We start from the raw sequence: 23,993 nt of genomic DNA, 5'->3' as shown, positions 1-23,993 counted from the left end.
AAACTGATAATAAAATATTAAGAAAATCTTGATAAACTTTTGATAAGAATATCAACGTTAACTGAATATTATGAAACGACAAAAAAAAGGTCATTACGACATTTTATAAAAAAAGAAGCAACTTTCATCGAGAATACTTCTTCTTTTCATGATATTAATAGTTTAGATTTTAGATTAATTTTAGATTGCTTTTATGAACGCTTCATAACGTATATATATATCTCACTGCTTTATGTCATGCGGATTAATATTTTGAAGAAATAAAATTTTTAAAAAGATAAAAAAAAACAGAGGAAATGCTATATCGTTTTCATCGACATATCATTTTGTGAGAAATCCGAGATATAAATATGTACATAACTACTTAAACTTGAATTCAAAATTACATTTTATTGTATCTTAATGGACTAGCATATACCATATACACATTCAATAGCTCACTTATAATTTATAACTTATTATACACTCACAAACATTGATAAAGACAGTCATGATATCTTGTAGCATTTTTCATGACTGGTGAAGCTACAGCGCAAGCTCTATATATATTTATTTATATATATATATATATATATATATATATGTGTGTGTGTGTGTGTGTGTGTGTGTGTAAGATATAATTATTTTTATTTGTTATGAGAAAATGGCTTGGTTTCAATTAGTTCATAACGATTCTGACTGGCAAATTTGTATCTGTCATTCGTACTGATTCTGCACGATCATTATTTATTTTATAAGGCTTAATGATATATATAAAACACACATACTTTGTTGTCAACAAATATATACCATAAATCAGACATTATTCGCCTTTGTTAAAGAACGAGTGTGATCGTACAAATATCGTATAATACTTGGAAATAATTGCACGGCGAAACTTTCTTATTTAACAACTGTACTTATATGCTTCTTTAAATTTAAAGAGAGAACAAGAGTTTACTATACATTTTCTCTCCTTACAGTCGTTCATACATAATTCATCAATAACTGTAGAAAAGCTAGAAAAGAAAAAGATTGGAAAAAATTCAGATGAATAGAGAGTATATCAACAAATAATATTAAACAAGCCTAAAATTTTATGCTTAATAAATACTTTGATATAAGCCACACTTTAATAATTTGCATACCCTTAAAGTATCAAAGTAAGAGATACTTAACATTTAGAACAATGAAAAAACTATTATAATTTAATAATATATTTCATTTTTAAAAACAGACAGGTAATGAGTAGGTACGACCAGATTGACAACACATAAGTTGTGGATATTATTATTAAAATGTGGCTAGACACATTCATACAGTCAGAGTGGCTTGCGATGGCTGAGTATTAACTTATTATGTGTGTGTGTGTGTGTGTGTGTATATATACATACACACACACTTTCTTATATTTATATATATATATATATATATATATATATATATATATAATTTATATATATATATATATATATATATATATATATATATATATATATACACATATATATTCATCTTATTCTTAGCATAATGACTAGATAAGTTTCAGCCACCCAATATACAACATCTTGTGTTTGATCCCATATATTATAATCATACTTTTCTGTTCTCATTGAATATATGGTTAAAATTTCTATGCCAAAATTCATTATTCTAACATATATATGATCATGATTTATTCTAGATACTCTGGTGATTTTTCGGCAAAGGATAAAGGATTTTTTGCATATTCATTTAAATATTTGCCGATAAAGAATGAAGATCTTCTAGCTCACAATGATATATCGGTTTCTCATGATATGCAATATCGTATAATATGCTTCACTATATCCTCTTCAATCAAGTAATCGAGAATTACCATATATATTTATACATACGTATATTTCATGAGACATTTCTCACGTAACTATCCTCTCGAGGCTTTCCACACGCAATGAATTTGCACTGATCTGCATTATAATTTGCTTTTTTTCTTTCTTTTACATATCTTATACATCAAATCTTATAAACAACGAAAAAAAGATGTTATATACATGTTTTCTTATCAGTGTGTTCCTACAGGTGAATCATTCCGTACGAAATATTGCGTATGTCTATGGCAAATTAGAGCTCTCTGAAGATATATCAGTATAATCGAAGAGATCTGACTTAAATTTAAATAATACAAACAACTCATATCTGATATATATATATATATATATATATATATATATATATATATATATATATGTATGTATGTATGTATGTATATTAAGTGAAAAAATGTTCATAACATGTTCTTGATCTTCCAAAAAATTAAACACTAATTTATTTATTAGAATATTAGCGTTTTTTGTGTTTAGACAAGTATGGCTTTTTTTCTTTATAATACATATTATGACACTATGTGAACACATAAATTCTATGACTTATACAGCATGTTTAATGATGAAGAATTCAGAGCTCAGAGAATATAAAGCACTCATTAATGAAAATATGTCTAATCAATACATGAATCGAAAAATTACTATCGAAACTGAAAATTATTTTTATCTTCAGAAGATGCAAACAATTTTCAAGTTTGATACAAAGTTATAATACAGTTTTCAATACAAACGATCTATTCCTTCAAAAAGTCAATTTTTTTATCTATGTTAAAAAATTAGTTTTTTTTTTTTACAAATAAGTGCACGTCCGCTTTGAACTACCAAGTTCTGAATTCTATTCTTCAAACACTTTATATATCTGAATGATATCAGAAGTGAAGACAATACACAAGCTTGATTTCCTTGCAAATCAGAGTATGCCATTTTCAAGTAGTCGCACACACATATTCACAGACAAAATCTGAATAATTTTTATCAAAAATTACGCATGCTTTGCTGCCCCGTTTCGCTTTACTACTTAATGTACTTTGGCATTGAAATTTTATCAGACATCAGGAATCAAAATTTGTATCATTGCACACTTCTTGATATTTGAAGCAGAATAGTTCAAAGGTGAGAAATTTTCAGCAAAAATAGATAAAACTTAGATTATTGTGGAATATAGTATTTATACAGAAGAGAACGCGTTTTCTTTCTCTAGCGAGAATTGCGCGTTGTTTTGGAATGAATGACCTTATTGGGTTATACATAGAAGTCATCAGTCTGTATATTTTAGAAGAAATTTTCCATTGACAAAGTCAGGAGTAGAGCTAGAATTCACTTTGTATGCCTATGAGAGAAGCCTATTAAATTCAGTATAATTTACATATTTTACATATAAGTATTATACATGTTAAAGTGAAGACTTGTTGCAAGCTGATATGAATAAAATGCATATCTCTATATATATATATATATATATATATATATATATATATATATATATATATATATATGTATGTATATATAAGCTTTTTTTTAAATTACTTTAACTATTTTTATGAATTGCGCCTTTTTGCAGATTACTGCGAAAAATAAATGAATTGAAAGAAATATTATTCTGCAAAACTGAAACTTCTTTGCGGTATTCAATTCGAGTGTTCGCGATCCACTTATGTCTGCGGTGTGCGCCTTTTTATGGTATTTCGTAAATATATGGGATCTACGCCGCATCCAAACGATCTAAGATTTGAGAGGTTTTAGGCAAGGTACTCCGAGAAGCGATCGCGAATTATCGAACATTCGATGTTTCTGACTCTGGCTGGATTTGAACCCGAGCCCTTCAATTCGGCACAGAGAGCAAACGCATAGCTCTCTGCGCCATGATCGCACTGAAAATTGAATTACATTAACAATAATCGAAAGTTTATTAATGGTAATATGTTTCTTAATTGTTTTCATTAGTTTATTTCATCAATTTTTTGCAAAAATCTGCAAAATAAGATTACTTGAAATTATCATTTCATAAATTGGAACGCGCATCACACTAATATGAGGAAATTTCGAAAAATGTTAAGATATTTGATAGGATATAAGAAAAAAATTTTATTATAATCTTTCATTTAAATAATTTATATTCCGTTAAATTAAATTAAAAAGTCAACAAACTTTAAGTCAAAAATTTAATGAAGATATTGAATTTTCAAAGCAAATAAGATTAATACAAGAATTTCTAAAATATCAAAAAGAGCAATAGATAAAAAAAAAAGAAAAGAAAAGAAAATACAAGATTTAAAAGTTTAGAAATCTCTACCCTAAAGTATCTAAATCGAGTGAAATCTATCTTATATCTATAAAATCTAGATTCTTAAATACACAGCCATTTCTCAATATTTATCAATGTATGCTCGAAGAAATGAATGATCAATGCAACTTACAAGATAATTTTTTACAAGCTTGTAATTTACTACATTCGCGAAAAACAAAAAGATCATATTTTTCCTAAAAAAATGTGTAACAAAACGTAATTATATACGTTTATTAAGGAACTGTACGTAAGCTCATAGCAATATTCAGCAAAAAATAAATTTTTTTTTTTTTTAATTTGTCCAGTTTCTCGTGGACGGCAATCAGTTGAGGATTATTATACAAATCAAAGAATTTTCAAATAGAGAAAAATAATATTACGTAGTGAGTGTGCACATTATAGTTTCATTTTCGATACAGCCAAGTATTATAGAATAGTCGATCAAGCAGTATGTAGGCATACAAGATCTTCTAGCAAATCATCTTTTTCTCTTTTTCGATATAATGCATAAATCACTTGATATCTTGTAAAACAAATTACTCGTTAAAAAAATCTTGTTTAAAGCGCTCTTCTATATAATTACTATATTATTATTTATCACGAGATTTACGCATCCCAAGTTTACTATTAGATATTACTAATAGATAATAATTTTAGTACAAATTAACATTGCTGGGCACCAAGCCGCAAGTATTCGCCGGCGTTTTGAAGATAAAAAAGATTAAATAAAACGCTTCAGCTCTTAAAGTATCTCCAACACAAGAGATAAAGAAGGAGATTCTTTTTATAAATATTACTATGTCATTAAACTACGTAATATACAGTTCCAGCTCTGCTCCAGCTGTTGGTAAAGAGCTTTGTGCTATTTATAATCATGTGCAACTGCATCGTTTGCATTACCTATCATCTTCCTTGGCGCTAATAATGCGATTCTCTGTAATACAGAGTATGTTGTATACTAAAAATCTAAAAGAAAAATATTTTATTGCTTATTCACTCGTGAACAAGTCAAAATTATGACGATTTTGTTGTAATTTTTATATATATTATTTAGACATGTAATAAATGCCGATATTATGTATATAAGAAATATTGAAAAAGATATCTCTCGCTCTAAATCACAGAAAAACATATTTATATTATAGAGAATCTCATTAATTAGTATTATATGTATATATATGTTATATACATATAATATATATATATATATATATATATATATATATATATATATATATATATCTTACAATAATTATATAAATTATGCTTGAGTAAATATTTAATAACATTTTTGCGACGTACCTATGTAATCTTGTTTACTAAGCAGGAGCTGGTGAATGTATTGAATTGTCCCAATAAGAATCGAAACACAAAGCATAGACTGCGTAGAATAATCTGTACAGTAAAGATAGTAGAGCGGATATAGTGTACGGTAGTGGATGGCGGATGTATTGTCTGTTCACTACGCATCAGCCAGGCAACTGAACGCTTTTATATGTACACCGGTGATTCCTGGCCGGTTAATAGTCTAAACATCGACGTGGGCATCGTTTTCATCAAAATCTAGAAAAGAACAAAATATTTCGATTCGTGATATTCTTCTTTTGTCAAACAAGAAACATACAACATACAGCCATCTTATACGTACCTCTCCCACTGATGTAGCCAAAAGATTAACAATCTTTTCATGCGGTACAGCGACAACGCTCTGATTATTGATCTCAATTATCCTATGACCGACCCGAACTCCACCCCTTTCGGCAATACCGCCTCTCAATAGACTACATATCACTCCGTTCTGTACACTAAATCCTAACTGATACTTGGTGTCAGGTCTCTTGATTTTCACTTCGACGACCGGTGCACACGGTACAACAGTCAGTTTGACGACCGTTTGATTCTTCGAGTTTTTTATATAAGTCTGACACGTGGACAAAGGTAAGCCGACCAATGATACACCATTAATCGCTATTATCTGATCGCCAATATTAAGCTGTCCGCAACGAGCAGCGGCACCGGCCGGCGCCAGATTTGCTATAACTACGGTTGGCAGCATCGAGCCCCATCCAGATTCAACGATTACAACACCGAGGATCTCTCCCTTCGCTTTTGGTACTACTACCTGTAAGTAGAAAATATATTAATTTCGCCATAATAAAATTTTTATTAATAATTTAATAAGATAAATTAGGACAAAATAATCAAAATGCGTCCTCGATTTTAAGTCGTTAAAAAAATTTCCTAATCAGGTTAATAAAAGAGTGAAAGAATTTGAAAATTACCTCTTTTTGCATCTCTTTCTTTGCAAACATTTGCAACTCATCGCCGAATATCTCTTGCGAATTGAGCACTTCTTGATAATCCATTTCCTTAACGAAACTATGGTCTTCTATCCCATTCGCCTTTAGGAACTCCATATAAGCTACTTGAAACGCTTGTCCGATACTTTGTGCTATAAATTGAGCTTCCTCACTTTCAAAAACGTGACAGATCATCTTCGGAGTACGATTAATTTTCGGTACTTCTTCCATTTCGTGCGGCACAAAGCGTCGTCGCGCCATTAGCACCACCAGATCACCGATATCCGCGATGTATGAAATAGTGCGCAACGCATGATCCATCATGATCTCTTTCAAATCAGTATTAAGAACCATAATCTTTTCCGTCGATATAAAGAGATCTACTTCCGTACTTGGCTGAGTGTCACCGTCCGGTGCCTGAAAATAATATCACAACATTATTTATAAAAATATCTTAAATTAATCATATCTAAATACTTATATCACATATACATTTTCACACACGAGAATATACGTACCAATGCCTATCAAAAGGAAGCAGCATGTGTAACAGAGTAGAAAATAATTAATTATAAATAAATTGTATGTGCGAGTACAATATTATTATATATAATGTATTGTAAACACATACACGCAGCGCGCTTAATTGCCTAATAAGGTAAGTAAATAGTGCATTGTAGTGTGAACCGTACAGGCATAATCATTAACGACGCTATCACAAACCTGAGAGTTTGAGAGAAAGAAAGAGAGAGAAATGGAGGTAAACGATTACACAATCCCTCTAACTTTGGCGCAACATCTAACTTGCAAGAGATTTGGTCGCTATGATTTATAAAGAATATGTGCATTGTGTGTAATACGCAGATAATGTGAGTCTTAAGTAACTGAAAAGTGCGATTATATGGGAAATTGTTGAATTTTGGTCAAAATGAAATAAAATTGAAGTTAAGAGACGAAACGGCCGATAAAACTTGATGACCAATGTCGGATTATAAATCAATAGGGGAATAAAATGCGGGTGAAGGTCGAACGACTGTTCTTTCAAGAGTCAAAGGACAGTCGGTCACAGACATTACAACGAGGGATGATTATCTTGGGACATGAAGGGCAATGAGGGCGGACCTTTATCTTTGTCACAGCCTCTTCCACCATGTGGTTCTTAAGGCGCTTACGCCGTTTACGTCCCCCTTCCTCTTCCACCTCCACCGACCCGAGAAATTGTAGTCTGAAAACGGTTGTGGGCCCCAAGCAGCCACTGATCGGGGCCAGTTTCGGCTGATGGGCCCCAAGCGCGTGCGACTCGGACTGGCCCCCACCAGAAGCGCTCCCTATAAGTTCTTCGCTCGAGTCGCATTCGTCTTCCTCTAGGCTTCCTTGCGAGGCAATGCTGCAGCGACCATACCCATGCTGCCCCCCATAGTTTAAGAGCGTTGCCTGCATCGGCCCATCATCCTTCCGTTATGTACGCGCCAAACAAACAAACAAACAAAGGCTCTGCTAGTCACACCTTGCCACGCACCACCGACAAAACGAGAGGCAAAAAGCCAATATGTTCATGATTTCTCGTGTTGTTAACGTACGGCTTGTTTTTTTTTCTTTTTTTTTTTTTAGTTTTTTCATATGCACAGTGACTCATGCTTCTATGTCCTCTATCTGTACATACAGAGTCAAGTCATTCACATATACATATAAATGCAGCAGAGCTCGATGGCGTGTACATACACTTTTGCGATCTTCATTATGCATTCATCTCGCTCTCGAACAAGCGTATCATCTAGAACGGTATCTAGAAGCTGTGCAACGTGCAAGCGTATGTTACAATTAACAATAAAATTGAACAAGCATACGCGACAATCGCAATTAAATAAAACGTATAAAATAGCTTAATATATAATATATATATAATTATACAGAATTGACTACACTTCTTCACAATCTTCAGATGTTTATCTAGCAACTCAGAACTCAAAGTCTAGATTTCCTTATCATAAAAAAACTAATCTAGTTTCTTCAATTAGCGCCAATTATGCCGTTTCGAAAAATCAAGGAGATATAAGCAAGATAGAAATATAGAATTATCATTTTCGGCGACAATAATTAATTTCGATTAAAAAAGTATGCTTTTTCAAAAGCGAATGCAGAGAGCTGAATACAAGCATAAAAAAAGTTCCTCTGCCAGTACTGGCTACAAATAGGCACATAAGCTAATAATATGATTTATTTTAGAAAGCTTTATCGAAATATGATTCGGTAATATTAATCATCAGGAATTAAATTTTTCATATAAACTCTTCAATCTTTGCATGTCCTTTTATTATTATACTATTGTATATAATGGAGGCCAGCTTAGCAATCTTGCAATTAATAATAAATTATCATGCATGTACTATCAAAAAAAATTAATTGAACACAATTTCTGCTCTCACAATTACTCAAACGTTTCAAAAGAGTCAGAAATTACTTTTGCGAGAGCGTGCTCAATTACAAAGACATCATTTTCGGATATCTTAATTTCTGCTTAGCATGTAATTAAAATATTTTTACGATAGAAATTAAAAAAACATTTCCATTCTGGTCTACTCAACTATATAAGATTTCATCATGCTATGATAAGATATCATAGTAAAATCTTTAATCACCTATTGTAAAATCATTAATCACATATTGTAAAATCTGATTAAACGAATAAATATAAATAAGCGTAAAGTTAATCTTATAGAATACTGTCATACTAAAATAAGGTCATTGTGTTATCGTATGTCATGTCTTTTCAAAATTCGAAATTCGATATTTTCTTTCCCAACTTTGCTCAAATTTTGCCAGTTACATTTCAATTTTTACATTCCCAGTTTCTTTCCTCTTTACTGATGTGTCACAACGATTTATCTTAAATCTGAGATAAAACAAAAATATGTAATTATTGAGTAGACCAATATTTTTCACGGATTTCTTGTGCGTGAAATATCGATCAAGAATTTACAGGAAAGCGGATGTAGCAAGCGGATAGCGCATATATATATATATATATATATATATATATATATATATATATATATATATATTCGCAAAGAGAAAGATTGACACACAGAAATCACATCAAAGTTACACTGAGAAGATGACAGTGTTCGGTGGTCAGGTGGTGGTGGTGGTGGTGGTGGTGGTGGTGGTGGTGATGTGAGGAAGGGGGGCGCTACACTGAAACATTCAGGCCTTTTTGCACAACGGCCAGTTCACAGTTATATTTAGATTAATTGTATCATTAATCGAAATCAGCATTCAGATTCTTCTAAAAGGAGAAACTTTTTAAGAGCGATGGCAGCTCATGATCATCGCATAAAATTAAGTATAATATAAAGAAAATTAAGTATAATATATATCTTGTGATATATATCTAAATGCTGATGTTTGCTTATGAACAGAACCTAAGAGTAGGAGGAAAGAATTTACTGTTTCATTAGCTTAATATTGACAGTTTCCTTGGAAGATTGTTCTATCATAAATTATAAAAATCATAAAGATTAAGTGTAGTTAAAAAAAAGATATATCGCAGAGCTTGTTATCAATAAAAATATGCAATACTGGAAAATGCAGTAGATATTATATAAATATGATAGGTATTATCTTCTAGGAGAGTATCTCGATAATTGTCTAACAGTAAAACGCTGAAATGCGCATATCTTTTCGTCTACGAAATTGAAGTACGAACGACGCGACTTAACGGACAGTATGTACTCTTTCCTACAGAAAACTCTCAGGTTTAACTAATCACTAAGATTCCAGCATTTTAACCATTTGAGGTAAATTAAGGATCTGAAAGTATACAATGACACTGAAATATTTGGCGAAGATACGCTAATTTGATGTGCGTAAATTCCTTAAAACATTTCTTAAACTATCATAATATTTTCTAGCTATAATTTTTTAATTCACGATTGCGCATCAAGAAATATTGCAATCTTAAAAGTCCTCAAAAAGTTAAGAATCTTAACACTGAAATACATATTATATTGCAGATGAGAATATTGCACTGTTGGTCACTACAAATTAAGTAGCAAATTAAAATAGTATAAAGCATTCAGAGCATGCTGCTAATTTTATCATGGTTATTATTATTATTTTATTTGTAGTTTAATTCTAATAGTCCCTGAAGAAACAATTTTACGTTCTCTAAGAGATTTTCTAATGCACATGACTTTTTTGTTTTGACAGACGTCGCGTCAAAAAAAATAACAATTGGAACATTTCTAATTGATATATAAATTCTAACGCATCTGTATTTGAAACTATATAATGCATCTTTCAAACTGAATGCTACTGATCTAAACAAAACACAACATATCATTTGCTATCATTTACGTGGATGCATTATCTATCAGATATATCGCTCGATGCTGACTTAATTAGTAGTTAGTCTGCTCTTTAGAACAAACATTCTAGGAAAATAATATATATGTATAACTTTTAAGTGATTTATATATCATAATTAATAACTCATACTGTGTACATCGATGATCTTTGTTTTTGTTTTTGTTTTTTCAATGTTTCGCATATCGTTAGAAGAAACAAGTGTTTTTATATATATATACTCTATTTGCAGACGAGATATTATGAATATTATGTTATTATATACACATTTGTTTATAATTATAGGTGTATATACTATATGGAGGGTAAATCACTAGAAATTATTTTTTAAAATATCTTCATCAATATTGATTTTAGACAAAAGTTGAATTACTTCCAAAAGGCTACATTTTTGTGATTTTAGTTTTTTGGGGAAAGCATCAAAAAGTTTTAAAGGTCACCTCTATTTTTTTTAAATAGAAACCCTCATTTTTCATAACATATTCTTGTAGCTTATCTCGTGAGCTTTTCGAAACACTATAATAAAATATTTTTTATTAAATATTTTTTAAGTTATTTTATATCTTATTTTAACATAAAATATAAAAAATCTTGTAATATTTATTTTTCGATAATTTTACCGTAATACTTTTATACACGAAATTTGAGATGAATCAATTGTAAAAAAACAATAGTTTAAAAAAAATATATTGTAAATAATTACATATTTTTTCTTAAAAACAATTATTTTTTTTATACCAATTGATTTATCTTATCATTCTGTAGATAAAAATATTACGGTAAGATTATCAGAAACTAAATATTTTACGAGATATTTTATATTTTAATCGAAATATGTCAGAATAAGATGTAAAATAACTGGAAAAATACTTGATGAAAAAATACTTCATTATAGTGGTTTGGAAAGCTCTCGAGATAATCTACAAGAATATGTTATGAATATGTTATCAATATATTTATGAAGATATTTTAGAAGGCAATTTTTAGTGACTTACCCTGTATACACATTTCTCCTAAATGTGAGCTATACAGGGCAGTTTATATAAAGTAAAGTCCTTGTAACATAAGCATCTTTTTTCTTTATAATTTTCGGAAATGTTTTCGGTATACCCATCTTTTAATATGCCAATACAGTGCATTTACTGTTTCATATGATTCTTCGTGTAAAAGTTTCTGTAATTCTATTATAACTAAGTCTAATATTTATATTTTTATAATAAAACACAATATTGATATATTGAAAAACAAAATATTTCAAAATTGATACGTTTCTAAAATAGATGTTCATTTTTTTACAAAGAATACAGTAGTGTCTATCTATATGAGATATCCTGTATAATATAAATTCACAAGAGGAGAAACGTTTGAGATAACGTAACAAATAAAAAAATAGAAAAAAATGCGTTTTCGCATATGTACCTTTATTCTGGAAACGGCTTCCTCTGCTTGACACATTCGAGTCGACTTCGTCGGTTGACCCTCGCATACCAGTTGCGTGGATCCCAAATACCTCGCACGGAATAGGACACCTTCGATCAATACTGACGGATCGTTCAATAAATCTGAAAGCGGCACAGAAACATACCATTTAGTATTTTTCCCTTTTCTCTCGCAATTTATTGTGCCAAAGGTAATTAAGCGCTTAGAAGAACATTGAGGTAATTTAACAGAGGACTTAGATGCAGTGTCCAATATCAGAGTCTTTGATCCTTGCATATTCGAATCTATAGTTATCATTAGGGTTTTCGCATATTTTGCAGCGCATGAAATTATAAAGTTTAATTTTATAATCTTCCAATTCTTTCCGATCTTCTTTCAATTTGATTATCTTGACGAAAGAAACTGTTTTCCACTTTTATTATATTCACGCACACTTTTATTTTATCCTATTTAGTATTCACTTTTATTATATCATTCATAGAAAAATATATATTGCGCATTAAAAGATGAATTTATTTTACGATTGTATGTAAGCGCGACAAATATACACTTGATGCACAATCACTTAATATTCATTGAACATTACGTTCCGTAAAAAATTATAAACACTTATATGAGTAAGATTCGAAAATTGTATACTTTTTCGCCCAGCCTCTTCACCTAAGACGCTTTAGATGAAAAGAGGCCAAGCATAAAAAAGATTATAACTTCTGAATCCTCAATAGTAAAACTCTCGAATAGTGTTTATCACGTTATAGCTGCCGATCTTATCAAGAAACACAAAAGAATGTAATTATCTCATTTGAACATACTTCTCAAGTTTCCGAGCAAGATTTATAAATGGTGTTTATGTACATAAAGATAGTCTCGAAAAACATATATCATGCAAACGGAATATTATTAGATATGGATAGATAAATCTTGAATTAGAGCAAGAAATATAATAATAATGTTAAGAGTGTGATATACATACTACATACAAAAATTAAAAATGTTAATAATGAATTAAATAAAAAAAAGTTTATTAATAGTAATAATAATAATTAAATATTTTAATTTTTTTTTTAATGAAAAAGAATATATACAGATATAAAAAGAAAATACTTACCATATAAGAGTGATTAGAGGAAGATGCCATTATAACATCCATGCAAGCAGTAGAAAGAAATATTATATTAGTATAATTATTAATATCCGTAATTGGAGAAAATCGTTACGTACGAAGTATTGGGAAAAAAATTGTATTAACAAAAATGTGACAGTACCTTCCTTGTTTCTGCTTTTCTTCTTTCCTTCTTTATCCTGAAAAACAAAACAAAACGGAATGCAATTTGCATGATAGCACAGATAAGACTTATAGATAGGTATAGTGACAAATTTCGTAGATATATAATGTATATATATATATATATATATATATATATATATATATATATATATATATATATGTGTAATCATTTAAACAATAGAATATATGTATATACAATATGCTAACATGCAATAATTGTTATATAAAAAAAGCCAATAAACATAATATGTTAACATGTTCTTATTTATAATAAATAAAACGATAAAAAACTGTAAAGTAAAAAAGCATCATTAATAGTATTAGGAATAATAATATAATGAGCTAAATATTACTGACTTTTCCTTCTTTTCCGTTTTTATAAATGAATTATAAGAATTATTTTGTTCTGCAAAGCACAGGAAAGAATTATATAATAGTGTTTCATTACAATTGCATGATTTGTCAAGAAAAAATTATCCAATATGCACTATTTCTATAAACACACGATTAAAGCTATTTCTGTTGCAAATTAAAAGTAGCATAATAAGCAGAAGCTGTGAAGAAAAGGAGAAGTAATTGGATAACAAAAAAATACCCTCTTTTTTTATTAAAAAAATCAGCTTAAACATTTTTATCAATTATTTATCAAGTACTATTAAATACATTTAATATTTTTATTATTGTGTAAAAAATTATTTTTGTTAAAATGTATATATTAACTATATTATCAATAATATCTTAGTAACTATCAATTGTACCTAAGTATTATCATATTGAAAATTTTATTTAAAATGAGATTAATATGTGACATAAATTATATATTTAAGCTGATTAGAATGTATTTCATTTAGCAACAAAAAAAATAGTACACTGTCATGCACCAATATTTCATCACAAAGAGCACTTAGAGAGATATAGATATCTACAATCTCTAAGAACAAATATTCCGTGGTAGCATTTGAAAGGGCACCTTTTTCACCTTGTTGTTGGATTCCTTGAGGCTCTGAGGGGATGAGGGAGAGTTTTTGACTGGGGTCTTCTGCGGACTCGACGTAGGTTGCGCGGGAGTGGTTACTTCGCACTCGTTAGAAGACGATGATTGTATAACAGACACTACGGGAGGTGGGGAGATCGAGGTAGACGTTGAGGGTATGGGCTCGGAAGGCGCTAGCGTTTCTATTGGGGCCACACTCAAGGTTTTGGGAGGGGTTTGCTTTGGTGTAGCGACTTTCGCATTCATTGGCGGTAACATTGTCCTAGTCTTAGGCTTCCTCCACCCCTGTGTAACACCAAGACGATATTAATTGAACACCAATACCAATCAAATTGCACAGAATATACGGAAAATGCGCATTATTCGTATCCCTTTTCGCCTAAATTTAAACGCATCGCCATCACCTCGACATTACCTAGTAGGAAAAGTTACAGTGTACGCATATATATATTGTTATAAAATGAGTTGTAATTTTGTTATTTAATTAAAGGGTTATAAAATCTAGCAAATAAAAAAATAGAATACTTTTTAACATCGCGTAAAATTTAGTTTAAAAAACTAAATAAATATTTCTTTTTTATTAAAAAATATTTTTATATTAATAAAAAAATTAAAGTAAAAAATTACTAAAGATAGTAAAGCAGAAGAAAAAGAACAATAATGCATTTTAAGTAATTGTGCGCATCTGCATAGTGAAAAATATATATTTGTATTAAATATGTATATATATGTGTACATACATATAAATATACATATACCTATATACCTATATATACATACATACATACATACATACATACATACATACATACATACATACATACATATATATATATATATATATATATATATATATATATATGTATACGAATAGAAAAATAGTTTTTCTGTTAAAAATATATTATTTTATATATATATATATATATATATATATATATATATATATATATAATAATATATTTTTTAACAAAAAAAACTATTTTTCTATTCGTTTAAAAAAAATTTTTATATAATATTAAAAAGTATCCCATTTTTCGATTTGCTTTAGATCCCTGAATTCCTGAACATTAAAAGAAAAGAGAAATCCATTGATATAACAATAATTAATAAAAGTGATACCCAATAAAATGAGATTGCGCATAGTCGAATATATATTACGTGTTTACCTTGTCATCATAAAATCCTTGATCATCCGTCCTCTGTTGTCCAAGTAATCGATCTGTTTCAAGATCAGTATCTGCCTCTTCCTCGTCCGGACACTCCTCGATCTCCACATCGGCTTCGTCGCCTATGCGACGCGCATCGGATTCTTCACTATTGTTTTCCATGCAGATTCTCCGCCTGCCGTCCATTATACTGCATCTTAGTTAGATGCGTTTAACGTGCAAAACAATGAGATATCCCAAAGGGTATCCCAAACGTACGTATTTAATATCATACAAGGAACATCTTTATTCAATCAAGCAAGGTATCAAAGCGAAATATCACAGATTGGACAACACAATTGGAATACCCTTATCCTTATATAAAACAAAACATAAGATACCTTGGTATCCATATCGGACTGACGCTCGGTTCCGGTGGATCTTCGGACGGAGATTTCACAGGGAGAGTTTTAGTCCTTTGTAATGCCATCCTGATGTCTTTGATGGCCGCTTCTACCTCGCCACAATTTACTTCCAAGGTTACACTTTGCCGTCCCTGAGGCGCCGGTGGCGGTGGCGTACCCAATGGATCTAATCCATCGAGCTGCAACTCGTTCGTATCGTATGAATTCTCTTTCTTTGCGATAAATAGATCGGGAGACGATGTAGTCTTTAACGTGTGTAAAATATCCTTTGTTACATTGAGACCAACATCTTTCCCGGAATCATTCTCGTTTGTGCCTAACATATCGTTACGAGTTCTTTGTATAATCTCTTTTTCTATTTCGTTTATTTGTCGTTTCATTAGCATCACAGTAGGATTATTGTTATCGGTGTCGCTCGCATGACCGCTAGACAAACCGTCTTCTAATACTGGCATACTAGTGTATATTCTCAAGGAATCCGAATTATTCCCCAAATCGCCGACCGATCCGAGAAGGCCACTTGCTGGCATTAATTCATTATCCATCATCATGAGGGACACTTCGCTATCCAAATCTCCACAATTGCTGTCGCAGTCTGTTGTCTCGGGACTCAGCGTGAAATTACGTGAATGTCCTACTTGTAAACCGACCTCGGTCTCTCCAAGATCTTCACTGCTACCTGTACCTACCGAGAGGTCTAGAAAATTGTTTTCGTGTTCACCTGTCTAAAAAAAAAAGCAAAGAAAAAATTCTGCTGAAAATGTTTACTCCATAGCATGATTCGTATTTCAAATATTTAATAAAGCTTCTCTCACAAGCGATCACATGTGTACAAAAACCTATATATAAATACAGATTTATATTTAGAATTAAACTACTAGAAGAAACCCAAGTATTGGAGAATTTTGGAGTATCTGTAGACATTTTAAAGTTATTAACAATATTTGTATTGTATTTATTGTTATTTTAAAGTTGTAAAGTTGTTAACATTATTTTGTATTTCTTGTTTATTGCACAAGTTTCTAATATATGAATAAACATCATAATGATGTGAAACTAACATGACATGAGAGAAACCAAAATTAATAAATATTAAACAAAGGAAAAAAGACAAAATCCTTAAGGTAATACTTCTTACTTTATTTTTATGCTTACATTTTGAAATTCTGCACGTTGCTTCTTAGGAGATTCGTGTACCATAACCTCTTCCGTTACTGGTGGACCACTAGCTAATCGCTGACCAACATATGCACTTCCTCCTTGTCTTCGTAATTCATAATCAAGATCCTTGTGTGCAACAAAAAATAATTTTATTAATTATTTGTAACTTATAAATTTATATATTGAAAAATTGTGTGCATTTTGATATATTTATTTTTTAATTATAAATTATTTGATAGAAATTCTTGATTATATCTTTTCCTTATCTTCTTAACAGAAAAATTTAATATTTATAAATAAAGATTTAACAATTGTTGTTTCAACAAAAACTTACTTGAAAAGGAAAAGATTCTATATTGTTCTCCTTTTCTTTCGTGGGCGCCGGGCATTTGAAGAATTCTTCCAATACTTTTCGCGTTTCTGAAAATTCGTACAGATAGTCGAAAGTACTACCTCCTGATGTGACGAGACTGCTTATATTATCAACAGGCAAAGTCGATGGCTTTAAAGAATCCTCCTCTTCCTCTTCTGCCTTTGGTGATGGAGTTGAAGGATTGATAGGCTGATCTTCGATACTAGTATTTTCTATCACAGTCTTGTCTATAACGATTTCTCCAGAAGTATCTTCCTTCTTAGGACATGAGAAAAAAATCAACAAAATTAGACTGTCCATCTAATTCTATATACAATATTCCGCAAATAATATGTATCTTTTACCTCATTATGATTTGGTGTTGTTGGTAATACTCTCTGCGGAAAACCAGGTCTTGGTGTCATGTACATTGAAGGCGACGATAATAAACTAGGAAGCTGTGTATTTTCGCGAACTCCATAACGTCTCGGGCTGCCAGAATATTGAGCAATTGGTAATTCACCAATGACTCTCGCAACTTTATGATTACGTTCCGGAGACGGGGAATCTGCCTCGCAATCACTCGCTGGTGTAACAACCTACAAAAGTTGAAACACAAAAGATTTGTGAAAATCTTTTAATTATACAATATTATGATATATGCATTTATATCGCGCATTATTACTTTGAAAAATTCTGAAGTATTGCGGTGATATGCTGTCGTAGGACTAGGAGTACTCCCAACACTGGAACTCGGTGGTTCCGGTGCAATACGACCTCTTTGAGAATCGTCCGTCTCCAAATCCACATTCGCTGCCGTAATTTGGTTCGTATTGCTCGACGCCAAATCTAATCGTAGCCCTTGCCAGTTATCATCGATATCGTCGAAAACCACAACTTCACCGTCGCTAACTATTGCCATACTTCTCGCAGGTGTATTGTGATTTGATTGATAATCTATGCAACTCTTTGGTAATCCATAGTCCAGATCGGTAATACTCTTTGGTATGGTATATTCTACATTATTGCTATTCAAAATCGTATCGTAATTAATTATACGATTGCTACGGTTGCTCTTAGGTGAGTCGTAATCCAGAATGGATTTTGTGGGGTTGCGTCGCACAGAGTGTACCTCAGAGGCAAATACAGTCTCTGTCACTTCTCGATTTGCACGTTGCTTTCTGCTTTCACCGCATCTGAAAATTTATAATAATTAATAATACTGTTGTATAGAGTAATGTAGAAAACTTTTAAGGAGTTTTCTTTATTGATAGAAATTTAATTACCGGCTTCGTAATTCCCATATGGTCTGTGTACTAGGGGACTTGTTATTCTTTTTAACAGACAGTTTATTATCAGTTTGAATGTCCTCGTTATTTATAGAATTTGACGCAGCCAGAAATCTTGATTTTCTAGCTGCTACCTTTCCTCGGCTCTGTGAGAATACTTCTCGACCACCAGCAATTTCTATAATTCTGTGGAAAATGCAAGAATTATTACATATGTTTGCAATAATTTCTGTGATTCTTAAGAATTACACACTGTTCCTTAGAACCTCATCTTACATGAATTTAATACATATGTTATTCTGTAACATTCATACGTAAGTTTAATAACACACTCTTATAGGAATCATTTATTTTGAAAATGAACACAAAACAAAGAGATTGAAAAAAATTTTAGCTCTTCAAAATTGCAATAATGTATGCTAAAGTTTATCTAATCGTTTTCGAAGCAGTTAGCTTATTATTCATATACACTCTGTATAAAAAACATTTTACATAAATTCATATTGACGTCTGATTGGTAGAACTAAAACTTCGTGATACAGCAAGTTATAAATCTTGACGAGAGTTATAAATCTCGAAGAAATTCAGCGAAGCTGATGTTTGCACAGCGTATCACATTCCCAATGAAAATAAATTCCGTCTTATCACGAGAAAAGATAGCACGAATAAAATCGCGCGTGACAGGCGAGTTAACCCCCAAAATCGACGGTGCCCCATAATAAATTTACACACCGTTCGCCTTTAATACATCCGTCGACGACGAAAACAACCTCATCCTTACGCGCTTCATACGATTCATCGATGTTTGAGTCCTGGATTGAACCTGGAATGCTTTATTGAAAAATATTCATCAGGCAAGTCACAGAGTCATGACGACGACGTATATCCGCGAGAAAATCCGGCGCGACTTTTAAGCCCGTAAATTCCCGCGGTGCCCATCTCGACGCGCTTCCATCATCTTTGAAGGCACGAGAAACCCGGAACTTATCGCGAAAAAACTTCAAAACCTTAGCTTTCCAATCCATATCACGTTATTTTTTTCATTTGCCTGACAGTGAGAATTTTTGTATTATTGAATTATTGTATTCATGCCATCCCAAAATATACTTTTCATTTTGACAGAGGCCAGGATCTACTGGAATCATTAAACGCTTCACTCATTTTCGATTTTATCTTGTCAATTTGTAAAATCAAAATCGAACACGATGCAATGTCGCATTGAAATTCAATAGCTTCTTCCTCCGTTTCAGATAATAAATTTAAGATATGTGAGATGGAAATATAAAATCTCTAATTCTACTAAGGCAGCCCTACACAGGCTGTGCGTAAAATATAACTCAACTACAAGTTCAGATGTAAAAATAGTCAATCGTTACTTTGGATACTTCAAAAGTATAAAAAAATAAAAACTTATTTTGTTGTAAATTTTTTTTTAATCGGACATCGAAATTATCGAATTCAAAGGTAAAGAGCATCCACACTTCGATACCGATTGCACTTGAGTAAATCTGGATCGAGTGTCGAATAGCTAAAAATAAACGGTAGATATCTATATATCTCACACATTTATCTATTGATATGTCGATAATCGTCAATCGATTAATGATTAATATAATGATAGCTCGAATATCAGAAATTACAATGTTGATTCATGTTATTTTTAAAAAGATATCTTTACTTGAAGCGATGAGAGTACAACGCCTTAGAACTCGCAAATTTAATTTAAAAAAATTTTTTTGCATGATAAAACGCAGTTAAATTACCTTCGTTTCATAACAACTTTGTTTTACGGAGGAATAAAATTTGAGAAAAAATTTATTATATTGCCACTTATAAAAATAAATGTGAGAGTTTTGTCGCTCTTAAATCGCGAATAAGAGGCCCTAAGAGGTGCACGTGTGACATTTGAAATCACGCGAGGAGTCGCGCGATTATTATCACCGACGACAAAGACGTTTTCGAGGGAAATCTTTCACGTGCGCAAAGAAGGGAAAAATATTTACGGACTACTGCTGCGAGCATATTGACTTGTTTGCTACACATCGGATAACTCGTGCGACATATTAACGGCAGCGAGAGGTAGAGAGAGAAGCTGATATTTGAGTGACATTTCCTCTCCCGTGTATTAAGCTTGAAATTAACGCCCCGTTGAATGTACACGGACAACTGTGTCAGGTTGTGAAACCTGTGGAGCTGTATCGGCTATGAAAACTGGACGCTCGTGTCCACGTGTAACGTCGTATAGGTACATAAAGAGCCAGACGTCACAGAAATGGACTTTCATCGTCGACGAGTGTTCCGTCATATAAACGCGCAATCCGCTCGAATTTAATGCTGCTAGTAGAGATGCACAGAAACATAATATTTGCATTTACACAGACGTTTGTATATCTTGACTTTACAGCCTGTTATCGATTTTTATGCAATTTAGCCATTCGATTTAACATTCTTTCTGTAACTTGCACCCTTTAATTAATTTTAATTTTAATCTCCATTTTAAATCATTTCTGTTTTACATATATATATATATATATATATATATATATATATTTAAATCGTGATTTATTTCAAATTTAAGCCAGTATCTTTTAATTAATTACATATATTTCATAAATACAATTATTCATATAAGCATATAATATTACTTCGTATATTTTTTATATTTTTTACGTTATCTAAATTTTGTAAAAAGAAAGTTTTCAAGAAAAATTAATTAATTACAAATACTAATTAATTACTACAAATACTAATTATATACTAATTAATTACAAATACTAATTTTGCATTTTGTTCTAAAATTAAAATTAAACAAAATTAACAACTTTTTTACGCATTAAAAAAAGATTTTCTTAATAAAAAATTAAAATAATTATTTTTATGTATTAATTGTTACTGCATTAGTAAACATATTTTGAGAGTATATACATAATAACGCAAAACATAATTAACTCAATCTTGTATTTTACCATTTTCATAAGCATAATGACGTACTATAATTGTAGAAATTATAAAAATATATTGTTGCTTTTTCATTATCAATATTATTTAAAATCTCATAAAAAACATGAAACTGATTTTCAAGAAAATCTTAAATACACAATTTAAGTGACTATTACTATTATTATAATTCTTAATTAATAAAAAAATAAAATTTTAATCGTGAAAAATTTTCCAATAATAAAAATCTTGGAAAAATATTTAAAATCACTTTCTACAGTAACATTTTAATTTATCTCAGATCTATCAAAATGGATTGGTATATTCGTATATAAAGTACCTTTTTTGTTGAATAAATGAATAAATTGACGAATCGGTACTCTCTTATAAAGCTAATTGAATTTTCACGGAGCAATCCATTACCTTGAATCCCGGAGTTTATAGCTGGGGCCTCCCTTTGCCGAGGTGAGGATGTACACGGGACTCTCCTCCGGTCCGCTGTCATCCTGCTGCGATTGTCCCTGATGATCGCTACCCGGCAGACTCCCGTATTGCGGCGCGTCCTCGCTGCGTCCCGACGCCGAGGACGAGCTCGACGAAAGCGGCTTCGTGGCGTGCGGCAGCTGGCCCTCGACCGTGAAACCGGGCACCACGCTCGCCGTCCTACGGGACAGCGAACCTGATTTTTTTCTGCCATTCGCTCGTTTCCTATACCTACGAACGTAACTTGGCACTTTTAACACAGTCGGAAAGCGTGTTAAAAGAGATATAATTTTTATCAAAAATAATAATAATTATTCAAAAGAAAAAAAGAGATTCTTGGACTATTTCTTGTGTGATGAAAATTGGTGTGATTGATATTGTCGTCATAATTAAGAAATGTGACGGAGCACGGGTGTAACGCAATTTTATCTTTTGAAAAATTACCCGAATATAATTTTATTAACGAGAATTTTATGTGAATTTTACTCTCAAAAAACCAACATACATTCGCCAAATTTAATTATTCTTTCACATTTTGCTCACAATGTACAGCTTTTTATCTTCATTCCGCACGTTTGTTCCATCTCCTCAATTAAGTAATTAGTTACCCAGCATTACACCGCATGCTATATTATAAGCAGAATAATAGAGAAATGAGTAGAAATAAAACTTTTACAAACGCATCCTTTACATCTGCAATAATGTCACTCATTATAAAAATTCATTAAAAAGTATTAACGAACCACCGCTGAAAACTAGTTAATATGTACAATAATTATTTCACGATAATTATTAAACTTTCTACCTCCATTAATAAAATCCTTAAAATAGATGGAGACCAAATTCAGATACGGCTGTGCGTATCGGAAACGTCCGAATACAGAATCTAAATCATCGAGAGGGGGAAGGGATGTCGTTTATCCTTGCAGTTCTTCCGGGAGATGCCGAATGAACGGGATCGTCCTGCGCTTCGCCCGGTAAATGGGTTTAACTTGCCTGTCGGAGATGTCGCGCTCGAGGTCGATCATGTCGTCCGATATCGCGGAGACGCTCGTCGACGTGGAGGCGATGGTGACGGCGGCTGTTGCGGTGGTCGCGGCGGTCGTGACGGTGGTGATAGCGGCGGCCTCCGTCTGGCAGGGGCTGTCATGCGGCTGCTGCTGGCTGCTCTGCGTGGAGGCCCCCGGGGGTGGGCCGCCCCTAGGCCGGCATTTCGGAAAGAGTCGGTTCAAGTCAGCGTTCTCCAAGATCAGGCTTGTCATCGCCACGGCGCGTTCATGTCTCGCAGCAGGATGTCCATTCTACAACGGGCATAGAGATGAATTAGCAATGTTAGACGCCAATCTTCTGTCACGCAATATTACGCTGTCGTGTAATGCAGTGTATTTTAAGGAATTTTCAGCTGCACGACAGTTCTCTTTCTTTCAACGTCTCGCGTATCTCGCGTATCTTTATATGAGTTTCTTCTTTAATCTGCACGAGTCTCACGCGAAATAATACGCGCGCAAGTTTCTTTTTTCTTTCGAAACTAAGTGATATTTTTTTGAAGTGATAGCTTGCGTGATACGCGAATATCTCATTAATTTATGATCGATTAATAAAGGTTTGGACAAATGGCGTTTTATAAATATAATACATAGTACAAATTTGTTTTAGATACTTTTACATAGATTTATTAATATA

At 31.8% G+C, this 23,993-nt stretch overlaps 1 protein-coding gene across 10 annotated transcripts; it reads right to left on the bottom strand.

Annotated features, from left to right (window-relative positions):
• Positions 1 to 370: 370 nt before the first annotated feature.
• On the bottom strand, positions 371 to 23,605 carry LOC126849062 (uncharacterized). 10 transcript variants are annotated; one of them, XM_050590554.1, is made up of 18 exons: positions 23,307 to 23,605; positions 22,251 to 22,541; positions 18,888 to 19,076; positions 18,287 to 18,797; positions 17,967 to 18,200; positions 17,584 to 17,880; positions 17,244 to 17,375; positions 16,065 to 16,813; positions 15,685 to 15,874; positions 14,495 to 14,803; positions 13,502 to 13,538; positions 12,216 to 12,358; positions 7,554 to 7,883; positions 6,950 to 6,955; positions 6,414 to 6,848; positions 5,780 to 6,253; positions 5,434 to 5,694; positions 371 to 998 (listed from the first exon to the last, which is right to left on the bottom strand). In XM_050590554.1, exons 1-17 carry the CDS (start codon positions 23,570 to 23,572, stop codon positions 5,623 to 5,625), a joined length of 4,665 nt encoding a protein of 1,554 aa, XP_050446511.1. In that variant the 5' UTR covers positions 23,573 to 23,605; the 3' UTR covers positions 371 to 998; positions 5,434 to 5,622. The 10 variants fall into 10 exon arrangements, with proteins under 10 accessions (XP_050446511.1, XP_050446503.1, XP_050446506.1 ...); XM_050590546.1 differs by lacking the exons at positions 6,950 to 6,955; positions 7,554 to 7,883; positions 22,251 to 22,541; positions 23,307 to 23,605 and adding an exon at positions 19,167 to 19,282 and having other exon boundaries at positions 15,685 to 15,880; XM_050590549.1 differs by lacking the exons at positions 371 to 998; positions 6,950 to 6,955; positions 7,554 to 7,883; positions 22,251 to 22,541; positions 23,307 to 23,605 and adding exons at positions 3,313 to 5,097; positions 19,167 to 19,283.
• Between the last annotated feature and the right edge of the window lie 388 nt (positions 23,606 to 23,993).

The sequence above is a fragment of the Cataglyphis hispanica genome, chromosome 4 (assembly GCF_021464435.1).
Source record: "Cataglyphis hispanica isolate Lineage 1 chromosome 4, ULB_Chis1_1.0, whole genome shotgun sequence".
NCBI classification, from domain to species: Eukaryota; Metazoa; Arthropoda; class Insecta; order Hymenoptera; family Formicidae; genus Cataglyphis; species Cataglyphis hispanica.
This window is presented reverse-complemented; position numbering and strand designations above follow the sequence as displayed.

Coding starts and splice junctions, on each gene's coding strand:
- LOC126849062 (XM_050590554.1), bottom strand. CDS start 23,572: ATGACAAGCCTGATCTTGGAGAACGCTGACTTGAACCGACTCTTTCCG. Junction 7,884..12,215: donor AAGCCGTTTCCAGAATAAAG/GTACATATGCGA, acceptor ACATAACGGAAG/GATGATGGGCCGATGCAGGC. Junction 6,254..6,413: donor AGAAAGAGATGCAAAAAGAG/GTAATTTTCAAA, acceptor TTCTACTTACAG/GTAGTAGTACCAAAAGCGAA.